General features: G+C 33.5%; 1 protein-coding gene across 2 annotated transcripts in view; it reads left to right on the top strand.

Annotated features, from left to right (window-relative positions):
• PSME4 (proteasome activator subunit 4) overlaps positions 1–20,527 on the top strand; it is an 85,412-nt gene that overhangs the window by 43,590 nt on the left and 21,295 nt on the right. For both annotated transcript variants that reach the window (XM_006174442.3, XM_032497557.1), the window contains 16 exons: positions 769–864; positions 7,979–8,034; positions 8,879–8,935; positions 9,152–9,207; positions 9,301–9,399; positions 10,719–10,781; positions 10,906–11,001; positions 11,950–12,081; positions 14,191–14,400; positions 15,470–15,606; positions 16,434–16,487; positions 16,765–16,894; positions 17,516–17,597; positions 18,788–18,941; positions 19,277–19,346; positions 20,210–20,335. In XM_006174442.3, the coding sequence (XP_006174504.2) occupies positions 769–864; positions 7,979–8,034; positions 8,879–8,935; positions 9,152–9,207; positions 9,301–9,399; positions 10,719–10,781; positions 10,906–11,001; positions 11,950–12,081; positions 14,191–14,400; positions 15,470–15,606; positions 16,434–16,487; positions 16,765–16,894; positions 17,516–17,597; positions 18,788–18,941; positions 19,277–19,346; positions 20,210–20,335 (1,618 nt within the window). The remainder of the gene's footprint in view (positions 1–768; positions 865–7,978; positions 8,035–8,878; positions 8,936–9,151; positions 9,208–9,300; positions 9,400–10,718; positions 10,782–10,905; positions 11,002–11,949; positions 12,082–14,190; positions 14,401–15,469; positions 15,607–16,433; positions 16,488–16,764; positions 16,895–17,515; positions 17,598–18,787; positions 18,942–19,276; positions 19,347–20,209; positions 20,336–20,527) is intronic.

Genomic DNA, 20,527 nt, shown 5'->3' with positions numbered 1-20,527 from the left:
TCTACTTAGCAGTTCCACTTGTGTATCTTTTGGGAAATGTGTGTAAATATACCTCCTTTGAAAGGAAATGCCTGTTTTTCAAAGTTCACCTTAGATTTTATTGGCTTGTTTCTTTTCATAATTGACATTAATGCCACTCAGAAAAATAGCTGTAAGATTATTCTTTGTCTCTTCCAAAGAGCTTTAACAGAAAACAATTATTTGAGACCATTAGACTTTCATAGTTTCAATCTATGAAAGTTCCTAAATAATGGTAAGAAAATTACCGTGTGCCCAAAAAAACCCAGGAAATTTTAAGAAGCGAATCCAGTAGGAATGGGTTTGAAGGAGGAAGAAATATGATTGACTTATGTTGACCAAATGGCACCCTGAACTGCCTTTTTGGAGTGAATGCTTAGCTAGTCCCTTTTGAAAGATGGACTATACTGGAAGATCTTGTGTGATGCTGTTTCCCTTTGGTTACTGGTAGTGATCTTTGGGTAAACAGGTGATTAAATTTAGAAATGTTTCACAAAGGGCAGTCAGTTGTTAATTGTGATTATTTAGAGTCTGTTTAAATGTGAGCAGGTTTAATATTATCAGTAAATGCCTGTTTAATGACATTGTACTACTAAGTGGGTAAATTGAAGACATTGGTCATTTCTTTGCCTTAATTTTGTATATCTCCACTTGATAAAGTTGTACTTCATCTTAGACTGTAGAAGGCTTTTTGTTAAATGGGGATTTGGAATCTTCTAAAGTATGCAAATGATTTGTATTTTTTTCTAGAGATGACGTTCTGCAGAGTCTGACTATAGTACACAACTGTTTAATTGGCTCAGGAAACCTCCTACCTCCATTGAAAGGAGAGCCAGTTACTAACTTGTAAGTAAAAATAACTACTTTACATATTTTGCTATTTTGCCATTTGGCATATATTTTAAGACTTAGTCACATAATGAGTCACTGGTTTTGTTTTTGATGTTGTTTCTGTATCACTTTAACTTCTTGTCATTATTAGGCCAAAAATCCCTGAGACCCAGTTTAGGTCTATAAACTTTGAGGCTTTATTCAGATTTTTATAAGGTACCAGGATAAAATAATTCTCAGTATTAATTAGTTTTAAAAAGTTAGCTTAGAGATATTAAGTTCATCTGTTAGTTTACTGAGTTAATTAATTAAATATTCTTCTTTTTAAAAAGTAAGAAAACCACGTTTTTGGTCTGAAGTCAGTGTTAAGGATTTTATAGCAAATAACCTGAGGTATATTTTAATAAAAATTTATTCAGTGTAACTCATTATAATTTTGAACTTTTTAGATCCACCAAGTTGCTTTTATGAATTTAAGTGTATTTCACAGTATTAGTATTTTGAATAAATGTCTTGATTTAGTCCACTGTCAGTGCTACCATTTAAGTTGAAAACAAAATTGGGTTTAAATGAAGTTAGCAGTTTGTAACTTTAGATCAGTTATTAGTAGATAGATGCTAGTTTCAGTGTACTATCTTAGATCATTTTCTCTCAGCATCAACATCTCATTCCTGAGCAGGTTAATGAAAATCACATAAAAATGAGTAATAACCCTTGCCCCCTCAGAAAACACAAAAGGGAGAATTATTTGTTGATTTCGCAACAAAAATCTTAAAAAGCTTCAAGGAGTGGTTTTTAATGTGGCTTGCTTGTCTTTCCCATATTTTGCATAATCAGTTGTTTGGAGTCATACTTTTTTTAATAACTGCTACTTACTTAACTCTAAAAGCTGTTACCAGGAATTGAACTTTTGATTGCTCATTAGATTTAAGAGGGAGAAAAAGGGTCATTTCAGGTGAGGAGATCTGTTGTAAGTTTACTTAGGAAGTTGCTGAAATCTTTGAAGAAACTTTTGTTTTTCGTCAGTTTTGTAGTTTGGTATAAGAACAATTTTACCAAAATTCACTTTTATCGAGAGAGATTTTAAGCAATATTTAAAAATGAGAGACCTACAGAAATGGTTTTGATTTTCCTAATGATCTTTAACAGAATGTAATATATTAAGACCTTAACTCTTACAGCATGTTAAAACACTATTCCACACGTAACACATTTATTATATCTGTAAACTTGGTTTTGCTGGAACATGTCGAGAAGTGTAGTCCTTTAATCCAGTAATTTATTTAAGAGCAAAATCATCTATTTTCCATGTATATAATTAGATGACTTTTTAGTATTGAATCATGATTAGGATACAACACTGAAAGATCAGCTCAGGAGGCTTACAGGTTTTTGTGGCTTTCAGCATGTAGCCATGTGCACTATGATAGTGAATTGAAGCAAAGTCTTTATCCTTTGAAATAAATGTGCATTAAGACAAAAGTTCAATATATTTGGATATTATAAAGCCCATTATGTTTGTATATAATGAAATGCACTTTCAATAAGGAAAAGAATACAATACTATAAAAACTTTATGAATGCCAGTAAATAAGCAGATTGATAGCCTTCATTACTATACATTATGAGATATAAAATTGACCTGAGTATCCCTTTGTAGGTTTTTTCCAGAAAAGTTGAAAAGTAAAGATAATTTAGACTTAAAAGTGTTGTGTTTTAGAATTTTCACTTAGAGTCAAAATTTTAATATAATGAAACAATGAAATAATACAAAATTATGTTTAATATAATTTTGTTTATATATTTTGATATATTTTAAATTATAAATATAAAATTTTTCTTGTATATTTGATAGTATATAATAATGAAATAAAATACAAAACAATGAGAACTCCAATTGTTTTAATCATTGTGTAATACACAACTTGAGGGTACTTTAGTAATATGCACCTATGCAGAGTAATGATTATACAAAGCAGAGTTAGAGATGCATGAGCAGCCCTTTGCCTTTGAATTGTCAAAAGAGGGAGTTTATAAAGTCTTCCCTGGGCTTTTAAATAATTCTTTGTTGAATCCTTTCTTTCAAAACCAATTTCTAACTTGTATCACCTTCATCTAAAATTTTCAGTTATTTTGGCAATGCGTGATTTTTTACATTTATTTTCTTTTATAACATTTCAACTTTTTTTGCAGATGGTAAATTGGTTCTCACCAAAGTATCATAAAATAAAGTTAGCCTTTTAAATTTCTAAAATGCTTACTCTCATATAGGTCAATAATCATTAAAATCTAAATGTAAATTGATTTGAAAAACTAATCATAATTTCAGTTGATGGTGCCATTGTTCCGTGATATTGAATCATACTGCCTAGTGGGAAGAAAGATCTGGAGCATAATTCTTGGAGATTATCAGTAACAGGTCAACATGAAACTAGTAGTAGTAGACAAAAAGAACTCTTTACCTTGGAAATTAATTACCCCAAAGGAGATAGAGTAAAATGTACCAAGTTGGGGAGAAAAGGATAAACTGTGACCAGTGCTTTAGTGTAGTGCCTAAGATGTCTAAGGAAGTCACTCTCGTCAATAACAATTTGGCTGTGGGATTATGGGACATTATGCATTTTCTGAAATACCAGACCAGTTTTTGGAAGCACATAGCAACTCAGTTTTTTTTTTTTTTTAATTTAAACATATTTTTCTTATATAAATCTCAGGTAAAACATTCTAGCTACTTTAATTTTTTTTTTGTCAAATCACTCTCATTAATAAGTTTGCCTTACACGTGTATGAATAGTATTGGTCTTCTGGAAAATTACCGCAATAAAAAAACCAGGAGCTTAGTTTAGTTCTGAATTTTCCTGAAAGAAGATCTTTGTCCCTAATAGAGTGTATGGGATAGTCTCAGAAATCACTGTTCAGGCAAATGGCTACCAAATGTGAGAAACAATTTTCTGTGCTATGTGATTAGAGACTAACAAAAAAATTAAAAGCTTAAGTGAGATGAGTTGATAGTCCTAAGTATAAATTATATATGTAATGGTTATCGACATTGTACTTTTCGACCTTAAGCTCTGTAAGGTTACTAAATACCTTGTAGTCTATAAATTTTACTGTTTCAAAGGATGGGTGAAATAAGGTCCCATGAGGGTAGTTAAGGGTACATTTTTTTTTTTAGTTTAGTTCAATTTGAAATTTTAATACTTTTGTCAGATATCAAGGTTACTGAATTAATCTTAAAATGGAACCTCTCTATTTTGCTCTTGGAACCTTTAGTTAATGATTTCATAGAAATATTTGTGGTATAATTTATACTCATAGTTCTGCCTTTATAGATGTGGAAGTTGGGTTATGTCTTTCTAGGGTCATATAGGAATTTTGGACACTTGCCTTTAATCCTCAAATCGTCATTAATTTCTCCTTTTGCAGTCCATTCTTTAGAATCTTTTAGGTCTAACCAGCTACCATAGGATGCAAAAAACTAACATCTATAAAAACAGGGTTACTCAAGGTAGAGGAGTCATCATTTTTCATCTCAAATATTTCTTCTTTACTTTGTGCCCCCTTTCCTCTGATAGATCTGTTAAGTCATTCTTAGTTAAATCATTCTTAGGATCTCAGCTTTTACTAACTTTTCACTCAAAAAAAAAAAAAATCATACTTAAGGTCTAAGAGTTGAGACCATTTCTTTAATATGTGAAAGGATGTGTTGTTATGCGATGAGGGGCAGGGCTAGCTAACCTCTCTTGGCACCTCCAGGAAACTACCCAGCTCTGCTGGGGGAGCTGCACACAGAAAAGGAAACAGTAACTACTCCACGGTGAGTAACCCTGTTTTCTCCTTATTTCACCTTCTGACTGTTTTCATTGATTTTTAAAAGCTTGTGTGTCAGACATGAAATAGTTCTTATGCTCCGAGTTAATTTTAAACCTCGCATATAAGATTCTCTTTACTTGGCAACCTTTTGTTCACACAGTAGAGTAAGAGGCAGCCTTTCCTTTGTGTTTATAGCTGTCACTCATGCCCAGGATTGAACTGAATAACAGAACATAGAAATAGGCCAGTTGTCTGTTGTGAAACGCTTATAACCTTGAAGGGAAAAAAAAATCTGTTAGTGGCTTGGTTTTTACACTTTTTTATGTTTGTTTTCATTTGGGACAGGAGGGATTTTGGGGAAGGATAGGGTATTCTTTCACTTATAGAGACAGGAAGAATTACTGTTTGCAGTTGTTCCATGACAATTCACCTAGCCTTCATTTGCATATTTGATTTATATTGTATATTTTGTTTTTATGATATGGGTCATTTCTTCCTTTTTCACCATCCTTTCCCAACAGTGATTATTTTCAGTTCTACTCTAACCAAATCTAAAGAAAGTTGCCATCTAGTGGTACGAATAACATTGTAGAAAACTTACAAGGCTCTTTTTTTTTTCCCTTAGTGATACAGATATTGAACACATTTTGTTATAAGTGAGGTGGCTTGGTGGTACTATCTAGTTGCTATGAAGCTGGTTTACTTTATTATTGTATACATGGTGTTATTTATAATATGTTGTGTTGAAATTATTTGTCAGAATTTTATTTTTATATTGCCGTTTATAAAATGAACCAGTCAATGAGTAGAATGAATTTCACTTGTGTTTGGGGGGGTGGTATTTGATTCAAATTATACATATATTGCTACTATAGTTTTTAGTCAGAATGCATATCTGTAATTGTTGATAGCACTTTTAAAGTCTATTCGGCTACGATTATGTATATAACTAAAAGTTACAAGAGCAGTTTTCAGTGTTAGAATACAGCCCAGCACACATAGACTTAAAATGTGGCCATAAAGAGATACAGTCATAAAGTCTTACTTGGGTAATAGATAGAGATTCCTTTAAGAAAATTATTCTTCTAAAGATCAGAAGAATGTTTAGTGTAAATATATTTTTATACTTGCTGAGAAACATTTAATGTAAAAGATGTCAATCCAATCAGTGTTTAATTAATTTATTAGATAAGAGATCAGTTAAAGCTGAATCTTGGATAAAGAAGCATAAAAGAAAATTGGGATATATAAGAACAAATAAGGCTAAAATATGTATCTAACCAAATGCCTTCTGTACACTTGAGATATGGAAGATGTGTTTTAATTCAGGTTTTAAAAGTAAAAGCCTAAGCCATTTTTATTTGAATCTACTACTTAATATTTTAAAATCCCATATAGGTTGACTTATTTTTAAGCAATTGTAATTAGTGATAATATTTCTTCAAATTTTCTGATAGGGAAGCAATTTAGAGTGATACATGAATTTTTAAAATTAGCATCAGAGCTCTTGGATGAGACGTTTTATATGTGATTACAGTAAAATTGGTCTTACTAGAGTCAGAAAGGCATACAAGAAAAACTTTTCAAATTCCCAACTGATAGCCTTTTGTTTGTTTGCTATAGTAAAAATTTTCCAGAATAGCTTACTATAGAAATTGCTTTTTGAATTTTGTTGGTTAAGAATAATTTTGTGACAATAATTAAAATGCATGCTTGGTTCAGTATTATGTGGTACTTGGTACGGACTGGATAAGGTACAATTGTATTCTTACTTAAGAAAGCTACTTAGGTTTATAGCAGCAGTGAGAAGACATGTATTCTCATGTGATAGCTCATGGCAAGCACTTCTCCATGCTCTACCAGGGAAGGGGGCGGCGTTGACGGGGAGTGCGAGGAACAGTCTTATGCCTAATGCTGTTACTATTTGAGCACAACCTTTTTCTCTTTGTTGGTAAAAATCTAATTTCAGTAAAGATGTTGGACTCCCCCTTGAAGTTCATTGTGAAAGAATCTGATTTTATTTTTTACTGACTAGACTCTCGATAGACATATATGTATATACATTTTCAGTCATACAATTTTACCAAATGTTCAAGTTTGCAGGCTGGTGCCAAAAGCTGAAACTTTATGGGATGAAAATCAGATTTTAAAAAGAATTTGGGCACAACATAGTAAACTGACTATAACTCAATTAAAAAAATAATTAAAAAAAGAATTTGAACTTGAAAGTCTCTGGAAAGCAAATTAGCATTTTATATTATGAGACATTACCATTCTTTTTTTAAACTTGGTAGGCTTGGTTTTGAAACTTGAGACAATATTGTTGCTATCCTAGGCTCTACATTATGGCAAGGAACATAGATAATTGGCATTTTAGTAGTCTTAATGTTATTACCCATTAGATAAATCCCGGAATTCATAACTACCAAATATTAGAGTAGCGATAACTTACTTAATTTGTCTTTAAAAAGTATAATATGGGGGGGTATGTTGATTTTAAAATAATTTTCTTTATTACAAATGTGTAGTTCATGAATGATGAGCAATAATTATAAAATTTTTATTTATTACTAATTAGCCGTGTATTGGATATGTTTACTTCATGTTTCCTTGGCTCTTGTGCCTTTCTTCTTTTAGAAAGTTTTCTCTTTATGCAAATTTGTTGAATCTCATATTTTGAAGTAAAATTAAAGTATTTTTTCATTGAAGAAAACTTAGGTTTCACATATAAAGGTTCTTGTTACTCAGTAGAATCTGTTCTTACATACCTAAAAAGTGACTTTTAATGCAGTATTTTTACATCTGAACATCTTCAAAAGTAGTGGCATTTTACTGCAGTTGTTAGGATAGATCAGTTTGGCTCGTTTTAAGAGGAAGGGTAATGATTATGTAAAGAAGCTTGTGTGTTATATATTCTAGAGTAAAATTTGACGATATTTTGGTGTCTTCGTTTTAACCTTTATTATACCATTATGAAACCGACTTCCTTGTATAAATGCTTGTTATATTGAAGCTTTTACAATTGAATATTAAATATTAGTGTTATATTCATTTGGGCAGTGAATTTTTCCTCCTGAAGTCATTCAATTTAATTAACATTTTGAAAAAGATGAGTAATACTGTCCTTACTGAAACAGAGCATTAATCTTCAGGAGGCTAGAGTAAAGAATTGAAGTATTAAAGATGGGAAATCTGTGTTTGTTAAAAGATCATCATCTTTGTTTTGATTTAAACATTCTAGCAATGACACTTTTCCCTTTAATCCTTCTTATTGGTATTATTATTAATAAATACAAGCATTCTTGTTTTTATACAGGGTACCAAGTATGGTGTCCTTGGAAGAGACAAAGTTATATACTGGACTTGAATATGGTATGTGAATTCTAGTCTGAGTAAATCTGTGTGGAATGTTTTCATCAATTACTCTACAAGGATTTAAATGGGATAATTTTGTAGTTAAAATTTTTCTAGTCTCTTTTATGTTTATAAAATGAATATTAATTACAGTATTATCTTTGGTTTTTTTTTTTTGGTTTTTTTGAGAAGCTGGAAAATTATTTAAAGAATAGCCAGTAGATGATAGGTGCTTTCTATGTGTAGAGGCAGACTTTCATGTATTGTGATGTTCATTTATGTTTAGAATTGTTTTAGGACTGATACATTATACTTGATGTGAGTAAGAATAATATAATAAGAATATAATATTCTTACCTTTCTGACATAGATAGTTAAATTTTGTATAACTGTTTATGTAAAACATTTTGTGTTAATTTGATGTTTGAATCTAACATTAATAGAAATTTAGCACATTTTCTTATTGCTAGATTAACATTGGGGTTCATCACATACATCAATTACTTGGGTATAATTTTTTTGGTTTGATTGGGTCACCACAACTAGCGACTTCTGTGCATTTACAGTCTCTAATTAGTGAACAGAACCTTTGAAAGATTGGCAGAGATAGTTTTTCCCTCCCTTCTCCTTCCCTACCCAATAAAGTTTTATAAGCAGGTTAGTGTAAATGTGAAGATTTTAAAAGTTATTCCTGTATCATGCGAAGCTACTAACCAACTCTGATAAAGGCATACCCATTTGTTTTTTTTTTCCTGGATGCATTATCTCTTCTTGACATAATTATTGATATAAACTTTAAACATTCCCAAGCTGGGCAGCATTCTGTGTGTGTAAAATACTTTCTCTCATTTTTTACAAATAGATCTATCCAGAGAGAACCACCGAGAAACAATTGCTAGGGTCATAAGGAAACTTCTTAGTAAGTACATATATGCATTTAACTTACTTTTACTAATGAGTATTTAGGAATTTTATTTTTTAGCATATGTGCTTTTACTTAACCTTTTAAAATTCTAAATGGTGAGAATATCAGGTAGCTTTTTTTTTTTTCTTTACTAATAAATAATTAAGGATAAAGAGTCCTATAGTAATTCAAAATATTTTAACTGAAATTCTTTTCCTTCTTCTATTATAGACCACATACTTAATAATTCGGAAGATGATACCAAGTCTTTGTTTCTTATCATAAAGGTATAATTGTCATTTAATAGTTGTATAATTATTAATATGACTAGGTTTGACATGATAACTTTTAAATATAAAATTTGAAATTTGTTGACACAGATTATTGGAGACCTTTTGCAGTTCCAAGGATCTCACAAGCATGAATTTGACTCCCGTTGGAAAAGCTTTAACCTAGTAAAGAAATCAATGGAAAATCGGGTCAGTATTTTCACCTAAAAGTCTGAATTAATTTTTTTATAGGTATATAATAATCGGTATAACCACCTGATCTAGCAGTTGTTCACCATACAAAGGAAGTTTCCCTGTAACAATAGTAGACTTTCAAATATTACAGCATGATATAATCAAAAGGATCATAAGGGGGAAATGTGTTTCCCTTGTACAAACTCTTCTTTCAGTTTCTATGATAGTCTCTGAACTCTCTGTGGGAATTTGGAGTATGATTACCTGGCACCAGCACTCTAGCTACCATGTAAGAACCCAAAGGAGTAAAAGATGGGAGGAGTTGTCCAGAGGCATGAGTTTAAAGCACTGCATTTTATGTAGATCTGAGAAAAATACATCTTATGTTATTTTTGTGCTCCAGGAGAAGTCAGTACAAGCTTGTCGAGGAGCATGGAAGAGAGAATACCTAGGGCAGCTGTTTGATGTTCATAGCAGTGTTCTTCTGTAGGAGACTGTTGTTGAAATTGAGTCTGAAAAGGTGATACGGGTTCGTTGTTTAGGCCGAGGGTGCTATGTATTTTAGACAGAGGGAGTGACATGTACAAGGGCAGGGAGATACACAAACATGGCAAGATTTAGGGAACTGTGGCCATAGAGCAGAGGGGCAGGAGGTAAGCCAGGTTGTTTCTAGTTTTGTCCTAAGAAAGTACTTCCATTTTACATTCAGCAAGGGGGAGTCTTAAAAGTTCCTAAGTAGATCTGATGGGAATAGTGGAAAGATCGACACTGAATTCAGTGAATGTTGAAAAGCTCTGCCACCGCTGTGGAGGATAAGCAGTAAGACTGAGACTGGAAGCCGGGAGGCTTTAGGTAAACTCTTAAAATCGTTGAGAAGGAAAAGCACAGCCTGAATCAAGTCACTGCCTTTGGGGTGTTTTGAAAAAGAGTGGCTGGGACTTGGTGATTAATGAGATAAAGGAATGAAAGAAAACAATCTTGAGTTCTAGGTATCTGCATTTAGTGACTGGGTGGAAGATTGAGCATGGGAGAGCTTAAAAGATAATTTTTACAAAAATAAAAGATACTGTATTCTGTAGTAAACATACACAGTTACCCAGAAAGTCTATTTATAAATGTAGTAGAGTCGAGCAGTTTTCTTAGTGGGCTGTTTCAAACGGAAATACTGTATTTTAATATAAACTTGATGGCTTTAGAATAAATGAAATACCTCCACTACCCACCAGCCCACACTGTACCTTCTGTGAACCAGTTTTTCCTTAAGGGATTCAGGAGACTCCATTGTTGAGGTCATTCAGGGGAAATGTTGAAGTGTTTGCTACTTTGTCTTTCAGCTCCATGGGAAAAAGCAGCATATCAGAGCACTGTTGATTGACAGAGTAATGTTGCAGCATGAGGTAAATAGCTTTTCAAAATCATGATGACTTTTTAAAATGATACTTTTCCAGTGAGTATTTAATTATTAAATGAACTTTTATTAAAAACTTTGAGATTTGATGTACATTTTTATTCTTTTTGTAGCTAAGAACACTAACTGTGGAGGGTTGTGAATACAAAAAGATACATCAGGATATGATCAGAGATCTTCTTCGTCTATCTACAAGTTCATACAGTCAGGTAAGGCTAGTCGAAACACTCTGGGCATGCCCCTTCTCACCCATTTTGTAATGTGCAATCTAATGTAGCCCCATTTTTAACAAGGAAATTTAAGTAATTGATTGGTATAGAAAACACCTTTTAGCATACAAATATATTCAAACTAATTTTGCTTCTCTTTTTAAGTTAATGTTTATTTTTGCTGTTTGTGATTGCTGCTTAAGTTTTTTTTTTTAATTTTTAATTAAAGTTGACAATGTCAGTGCAATGTTGCTGCTCATAATTAAATCACACTATGAAGGCCAGTTTATGAAGGCCATATCATTCTTCTTAGGCATTATGCTTGGATTTCAGGAAGCTGCTGCCATGTGAATTGTGGGGTCTATCCTTTAAGGAAGCATAGGACCAAGAATTTATCTCTAAACACAGAAAACTGGAAAATTTAAAGAGATTCACGTACAACCAGTTAGTCTGTCTTTATGAAATAACGTAAATTAGGAAACCAGTCTAACCCAGGGATTTTTTTGCTTGAAGTATTTTAAAAAGTTTGAAATACATCAGTGTATTGCTTTTACTGTAGTCAGTTATTATTCATTACTGTTAACTAGTTCATGGGTTATAAATCTTTTGTTTTGGTTCAAAATATGTGGCCTGTACTTAGAATAAAAAGTTTAATAGTCTGCTGATAATGTTACTGAACAAATGAATGTCGGTTCCAGTCTTGCCTTTATCGAAAATATTTTAACAAACGTAACCTAAACCATGGACATGGTTGGTGTTAATTTCCTTTCCTTTTGGTAAAAGGATAATAATCATTGACCAATTTTTGTTAAGGCATGTGCGTTGATATATTTTTCTGTTATTACAGCATTTAAATTATCACCAGTTTGTTTTGATGATTCATTTAGAAAGTTTTTGTAGTTTGTCTATCATTTGATAGAAGTCCTCATTTAATAATACTTTCTTTAGGTCAGAAATAAGGCCCAGCAAACATTTTTTGCTGCCTTGGGAGCATATAACTTCTGCTGCAGAGATATTATTCCTTTGGTTTTGGAGTTCTTACGGCCCGGTAGACAAGATGTCACGCAACAGCAGTTCAAGGTATAGGGGTTTTTGTTTTGTTTTACTACAGAAATTTTCAAATACAGGGAAAAATTGAAAGAATTCCACAGTGAATATCCTGTGTCCATCACTCGGTTTCTGTATTTAACATTTTGCTTCATTTGCTTTATCACATATCTGTCCATCTCCTCCATCTATATTATTTTTTAATGTGTTTCAAAATACTAAGTTGAAGACATCAGTACACTCAACCTTTAAACAGGTATAGTCTTTTTCTTCTCCTTCATTATTTACTTATGTACCTATGTTTATAATCAGTGTTATGATGGAGAAAGTATAAGCAATTTGAGTTGAGCACCAATGGATGAGTAGCCTGGCTGCCCTATGGGAGAGGGGGATGAAAGACCAAAAGGTTTAGAGTGGTGAGACCAGCCTGAACTAGGAAGAAACACAGTTAAGTTTGAACATCTGAGTGAAAGTTTGTGTGATTAGAGCACAGAAGGAAGGTAATGACAAAGATAATGGAAATATTACATCTCACTGGGGGTAGTAGAGTGTAAATGAAATGCAGTGATTGCTTATACCATCAGGTAGAAATGAGTTGATTGATAGTGATTTAAGAGGGAAAGTTAAGACGACTCAGTAGTTGAATATGAGGGCACTGAAAAAAAGAGATCAGAATAATTAAGGTTCTGGATTCTATAACTGGTTGTTGTACGTCAGAGAGAGAACTTGGAGAATGGATGATGAGTTCCTTTGTTTGGACAAGTTTAATTTGAAGTGGTTTCTATATACTAAGAGGCAATGTCAAGTAGGCAGTTAGTCATCAGAGATTAGAGCTTAAAGATGCCATTTCAGTGTGTGTTGATGATAATTGAAATTTTTGAGCGGTTGTAAAAGAGCCTGGGAAGAGAGTGAAAAGAAAAGAGAGGACCAAGGAGCAAGAGCTGAGAAAATTACATTAGAAGAGCTAAGTGAGAATGGAAAGGTCAGAAAGATAACAAGAATTGAGGCGGAATTAAATAAGCCAAGGAGAGATCTTTCCAGAAGGAAGACTCAATTAGCAGTGTCAGTTGCTTTCTGGAGAGATGAGATGAGATGAGTTAAGATGAGAACTAAACATGTTCCTTGAGGTTAGCTTGGAAGACAGGCCAGCAGACTACAGCTTGGGCTCAGGGTTTATTGGAACGCAGCCATACCCATCCCTCCATGCGCTGTCTCTGGCTGCTTTCATGCTGCTGTGGCAGAGATTAGTTGTTGTTTCAGAAACTGTATGGTCAACTGTCTGACCCTTTACAGAAAAGGTTTGCTGACCCCCAGAGCAAGTGTGTAATTCAAGAGTGTACAGAGGTCTAACTCATTGGGTGGTTAAGTTGTTGACCTTGTTGAGAGCAGTTTAAGTGGACAAAATAGACAGGTCAGGTAAGATTAAAATTGGGAACCGTCTATTAGATCAATAAAATCAAAGTTCCAGTGCCCTTCTGAGACCTGTAAAGAGGAGTAGAGCACGGCGTGGGTAAGAAGTCAGATTGGAATTGAGGTAGGGTGAATGTTTGGGAAATAGGTTCAGGAATGTTCAGGAAAACAAAGTGTTTTGGTACTAATAGCTCTTTCCATTAAAATGGAGTACCTTAAAAAGAGGTACCTATTGTAATCAGAGTTATTCTTATTGATTGAACTTCTGTGAGTAAAAAGTACACAGTATTATTAAACAACCTAGTTTTTATATACTTAGGGAAATACTTGGCAACCAGATTTAAAAGTTACTATTTTGAAAGTTATTCCAAACATTATGCCCTAAAATGCTAAGAATGGCACATTTCATAGCCTTTGTGCTTTTAGTAGAAGAGAATTAGAAGGGAAGCTATGTTCTTGAAAGTAACATCTATACATTTCTATAGTACCTTATTATTAGCCGTTCTTTGACCTAACCCTTTGGTAAATGATTAGAGAAAATATTACTGTCAATTTAAATGTCAAGTTCAGGTTTCTAACAGTAGCATGTTAAATGTGTGAACCTATTTTACTAACCAGTACCAAGCACTTAGATAATAAGTGTTTAGCAAATGTGAAACCACATGTAGGTGAGTTGGCCACAACTAAGCCATGCCTCTCATTTCTCACATTGATCTTTATTTTTTCCTGCAGGGTGCCTTGTATTGTCTCCTTGGAAATCACAGTGGTGTATGTTTGGCAAGCCTTCACGACTGGGACTGTATTGTACAGACTTGGCCAGCAATTGTTTCTTCTGGGCTTAGCCAAGCAATGTCCCTGGAAAAACCATCAATAGTGAGACTGTTTGATGATCTTGCAGAAAAGATTCATCGGCAATATGAAACAATTGGCTTGGACTTCACAGTAAGCACAGTCACTTTCTTAATTCAGATTTTAGTGGAAATACTGCCCTGTTAAAATGCTGTTATTTTTCTTGTCTTTTTTCAGTAATAATATTATTGGCATTTGATTCTTTTTTTTTTTTTCCTCTGTTGAGCATCTGTTTTCTGTTTCCTTTCAGTATTTTTAGTGGTCATTCCTGTAGATGGCAGGTGGAGTAGAAAATTGGAGCATGGCCAGGAGAAAAGAGATGGGTGGTTTCTACCAAGAAGCCACAAGTGTTATTTGTTGCATTTACCATTATTCTCTGTATGTCCATGGCCTCATTTTTCTAAGAGTGGATTATATTTTAGGAAGTCGATGATACTAGTCAGAGTCACAAAAGATTGACCACAGGATTCATAATTTATAATGAAGAAAATTAAAATTGGATGATTTGACAAATGAAAAAGTAAACACTAAGTTCAGTGGCGCTCAAATGGAGACAGATGATCATCGAAGAATTTTCAGATGCCCCTTGGCACAAGCACTGGAATTTGAGATGTGTAGAAGAGGTGTGAGTGCAGTCGAATCCTCCTCTTCTTTAAAATGATTATGTTTGACATCCACCCTTGGTTTTAAAAACAACTGCTCTAAATGTATTTCTTCTCTGCAAAACATAGTCTTGCTACTTGTAACTGTCATTAAATTATGCTTTCTTTAAAATTTTTTTAAAAATTGAGATGTAATTCATATGCAAAAAAGTTTACCGGTTTAACACAACACATGTGTGCTTAAAGTCACAATAGTATGTTCACAGGGTTGTAGAACCATCACTGATCTAATTCTAGAACATTTCAATCACTCAAAAAGGAACTTTGTACCCAAGAATAATAGCTTCACATTCTCCCATACCCCTACCCGTTGGAAACCATTCATCTGCCTTCTTTCTCTGTGAATTTGCCTGTGATGGACATTTCATATAAATGAAGTTACACAGCATGTGGCCTTTTATATCTGGCTTCTTTCACTTGGCATAATGTTGTGAAGATTGACCCATATTGTGGTATGAGTCAGTACTTCATTTTTTCCCCTGGCTTTTCTTTTTAATAAGATTCCAAAGTCGTGTACTGGAGTAGCAGAATTACTTCAACAATCAAAAAACCCCTCTATCAACCAGATAATGCCTAGCTCGGAAGAAATTAAAGAAGGACTTAAACGCCAACAAGTGAAGAATGCTGATTCCCTAAGGTAATTATGGGTGCCTATTCATCAAAACAGATAACATTATCAATAGTAGGTTTTAAATATCTCAGAAATATAGAGGCACCATAACTACCTAATGAAATACATACATCGATTCTGAAAAACTACCCAAATATTAGGAGATAATTATTGTGAAGACCCCTGGATCATCACTTTTAGCTCTGGGGGTGGAAAACACCATCTTAAAATGAAAGCTATCTTAATATCATATCTTCTTGCAACATGAATTCACTCTCTTTTTTAGTACACATATTCCACTCATTAAACCTTAAATTCAAGTTCAACACATGTATCTCTTCATAGCTTTTTGATCAAATTTGACATTTGGATATTAGTAAACTGTTTTTAGATTTTTAGAAGCTAAGGATGACAGTGCTTCAATGATAACACTCAAGCAGGAGCCTTCCTAACTTTTTTTTTTTGCCGTATGACTAAGCTTATTAATTTTTTTCTAACATTTCCATATACATAATAAGCTTTGACAGCTAGCTCATGTACACTTGGAGGGCTGTACAGGTAGACCACTCCTAACTGATGGACTTCCTTTTGAATGCCCACGCAGAAGCAGTTGAGTTGCTCAGTGTACCTAGCACTGTTTTTGGTTTTCTCTCTGCCCCTCATGTTCTTTTCCCGGTGTCTCTGTTTACCCTGCTTTCACTCTGACTGACTTCTCGCTAGCCCTTTACAGTCTGGTGATGAGAAGTATGTATAAGGAGGGTGAATTTGGCCAGAATTTGAATTTATATTACATTATTTGATATCTTAGTGTATATTAAAACAGTACCTCACCTGAATTTTTTTTTTTTTTTAAGGAACTATGAAAATTTGGTAAATGCTTTGCTAGATGGTGTGGAGCAGAGAAATTTGTAAGTGCAAGAAAATTTTATTTTAATTCTCAAAGGTTTTCAATATTATAAGAGGTCTCTACTCTGAAGGCCTTGAATGACTGTCACAAAAAACTAGTCTGATTCATGAATTCAGAAAAACTAAAGAGGGAAAGTTTGAGGCTAATGATAGTAGCAGTATTTTTCAATATACCTATTTTGATTCTTGGGAAACTTAAAATTATAGTGTTTCAAATACATTTTTTAAAAAAATGGTTTTATGAGTGTTGTGATTTTCTTCCTCCTCTTTTCTTTTCAGGCCCTGGAAATTTGAACACATAGGCATTGGGCTTCTGTCTCTACTCTTGAGAGATGACCGAGTGTTACCTCTTCGTGCCATACGTTTTTTTGTTGAGAATCTCAACCATGATGCAATTGTAGTTCGAAAGGTGGATACTTTATTTTAGCTATACTCTTAGGTTTGAGACTTTGTTACCTCATCTAATACCTTGAAGTGTGTTGATTTGAAATCTACCTCCATTGGTTCTGAGATGATAATAATTCATCCAACAAATGTATGAGGACATGTTCAAGCGCTGTGCATTCCAACACTGGGGATATAACAGGGAACACATTTATAGGTTAATGGGAAAGATTGACTTTGAAAAATTAAATTTGAAGGCATGAAGTGTTACTTGCAAAGTATTAGAGGTGGGTACAAGGAGGGGTTGACCTGGCCTCGTGTAGTGGAAGAAAGACCCTTAAGAAGAAATGTTTAGGCTGAGATATGAAGAATGCACAGATAGTGTTTTAATAAAGAAAGGATCAAAGTTTTTTAGGCAGAAACCAGCATGGATGAAGGTTCAAGAGTAAGAACCACACATGACTAAGTCCAAGTCAGAGCTGGTGCTCATGTGGCTGTGCCAACAGATTTCAGTGCAGAAGGTATTTCTTTGCATTTGAAAGAAACAAAACCCAGCTTTTGCTTCTGCCTTCAGATCAGGGCTGGCAACCAACCATTTAAGAGATTTAAAAATTTGATGCAGATACCTTACCTGTTTCTTCTCTAGATGGCGATCTCAGCTGTTGCTGGTATTCTTAAGCAGCTAAAAAGAACCCACAAAAAGCTGACCATCAACCCCTATGATATCAGTAAGTGCTACCAAATTAATTAATAATGCTTCTCAAACTCGGAAAGTTTCTTTGAAATGTATAAATTACAGTTCTTGATCCCAAGTATTTTTCTATACAAAGTGTAGAAGTATAGAAAGATTTTAATACAAATTATGAATTAATATTATAAAGAGAAAACAGTTCACTTAGTAAAAACTAGTCTTTAACAAGTATTTATGAAAGTAGACTGACCTTTTTGTCTTCATAATACAGAATACGTGTACCTTTCACACACCCTGGGCACACATGTCATCTACTTATTTTTTACTCCCCAACTAAGCAGTTATACTAGTTTTTCATCAAATTATTTCAAAGACTTAAAATGCCATTACCATGAATTCATCGGTATGTTAAGTCTTTCTTTCTGGGTGGTAGGATTAGGGGCAAGGTTAGTTTTCTTTTTTATACCTTACTGTATTATCAGACTCTTGGAATCTCATATAATCAGAAAAAATTAATAAAATAATTTGATTCTGGAGGGGGAAAAGTGTCATTTTTATTCCTTTAGCTATCATACTTTTTTTTATCTCTGATAACTTCTGTGATATTCAAAGAGCTGTCTTCAATTCTCCCCCACCCCACCTTTGGGAGGGGAATATAGTTGTACACCACTTTATTTTAGAACACTATAAAAGGGTGTTAACTAAATGTGGGAAGGACTTTCATTATACTCCCTGCTACTAATCTTGTTTTATCCTCACTTGAAACACATGTTTGTAGGTCCTACGTTAAATTAACATTTAATGGTTCCAAAAAACAAGTGTGTATATGAGCATGTGCGGATGGGGACAGAGAGAGAATGTCACATAGTGTGTACACATAGTAAAATGTTAAGATTGGAGGCATCAGGGTGAAGAATATGTGGGAATTCTTTAATTTTTATTAAAATATTTTAATAAAATTTTTTGTATTTTTGGTAAAAGGAATTAAGTGTGGATCAGACTTGATTTTCTCCCCTCAAATAACTATCCCATCACCATTTAGTGGATAATCCCTTCTTTTCCCCTCTGATTTGAAATGCTTTATGTATCTGTGGTCTTGTCTTCAGCAAATTATTTAATAGAGTCTTGTTATGAAGAAAAAGTCACACCAGCACTATTGATTGAAAGTTGAGAATAATCATTGCTAGTTATTTTGAAGTTCATCAGATGTAATTGTCTTTTCCTTAGGTGGATATCCTAAACCCACCCAGATCCTTGCTGGTGATAGGCCTGATAATCATTGGTTGCATTATGATAGCAATAGCATACCAAGAACTAAAAAAGAATGGGAGTCAAGTTGCTTTGTGGAAAAAACTCACTGGGGATACTATACCTGGCCACAGTAAGTTGCAGTTTGCTGTGCACCTTATTATTAAACAGCTTATCTTTCATATAATTTGTTTTATCATCTGAATTTCTGGGGAGCTTCAGAAGCAGTTGAATTGGTTAGAGATACTCTCTCACCAAAAATCCTCAATCTCTAGCTTTTTTCCTCTTCCCTCTTCCTCTTTTTGTTTTGCTCCTGCCATCTTTAAGGCGGAAGGCTGTTTGTGATGTACTTGTAATCCCAAACTTAATGTCTAAGAGTTCATTAAAAGTGCCTTCTAATGCTTTCTATCAATGAAGCTCTAATACTTTTTCCTGTGTGTATTACAAATATAATCTCTTGCTTTATAGGAATATGGTTGTTTACGCTGGTGTGGAAGAGCAACCTAAGCTTGGCAGAAGCAGGGAAGATTTGACAGAGGTAAGCATTTTTCATTTCACCACATATAGACACTTAACCTGGTTCAAATGCATCTTCCTTTCGGCTACTGATTTATTTGGAACTCAGTTCATGTTTCTCCCCCCAATTTGTGTATTGCAGTATGTATGTAGCACAGTAAATATTGGTGCATGTGTACTGCCTTACTCCCCTCCTTATTAACCCTTCTCCCTTCTGTTAGGACCAGTTGGCACAATCTTTGTATCTAAGGTTACTCTCAGGTTACTACCTACTTAGCGCTCACTTGGGTACTGGCTTTTATTTTTTTTTAATTGCATATAAATGATGAATACTCAATAGATGTTTGTAGATTTAAGTCGAAACTTCTTAGTCTTTTTTTATCATCTTGAAAGTTGATGAAGGGCTTTTAAGCTTATGTCTCCCTCAATTAAGTTAATGTTGTTATAGCTTTCATTTTCTAATTCTGAACAAAGTTTATCTTTTAGCTTCTGATGTTTTACAAATAGAGAAATAATTTGCTGGGGTTTCATTTGCAGTTTGGAGGATTCTCCTAAATTGCTCAGAAATTGGCACAAAAGCATTAAGTCTTCATTTCTCAAGCAGAACCTTTTTGGTTTTATTTATTTCACAGTTTGAGAAATGGAATCTGAACTCAAAGAGCTAAAGGAAAACTTTTAGCTATTCTTACAGAAATAGCATTTTCAAGAGGCAGTATTATTTTGGTTCCAGAAAGCCTCTACGAGAACTAAAAATTCTTTTGAACAAAAATAACAATCTGCTGTTGAATATCAAAACTTTACAGTTGAATTTTAATGTTTTCAGAATCATGTTTTTAAGTAGATTTTAATCCCTGAATGTTCTTCTTTTTTTTTTTAACTTTATAGGCAGAACAGATTATATTTGATCATTTTTCTGATCCGAAATTTGTTGAACAGTTAATTACTTTTCTATCTTTAGAAGACAGAAAAGGGAAAGATAAGTTTAATCCTCGACGGTTTTGCCTCTTTAAGGTAACTATTATATATCTTCTTCATAAACGTAGTGACTGTCAATTTCCAGGTTCGTAAGTTTTAAAGTATTTGATTAAAGTTGAGTTTAGTTATCTGTTATCTTCATCTAAAATGGCTCTGAAAGTAATACCAATCATATTTATCTTGGCTAAAGGTCTAGGACTCACAAAAAAAAAAAAAAAAGCAAGCTTT

The sequence above is a fragment of the Camelus ferus genome, chromosome 15 (assembly GCF_009834535.1).
Source record: "Camelus ferus isolate YT-003-E chromosome 15, BCGSAC_Cfer_1.0, whole genome shotgun sequence".
NCBI classification, from domain to species: domain Eukaryota; kingdom Metazoa; phylum Chordata; class Mammalia; order Artiodactyla; family Camelidae; genus Camelus; species Camelus ferus.
This window is presented reverse-complemented; position numbering and strand designations above follow the sequence as displayed.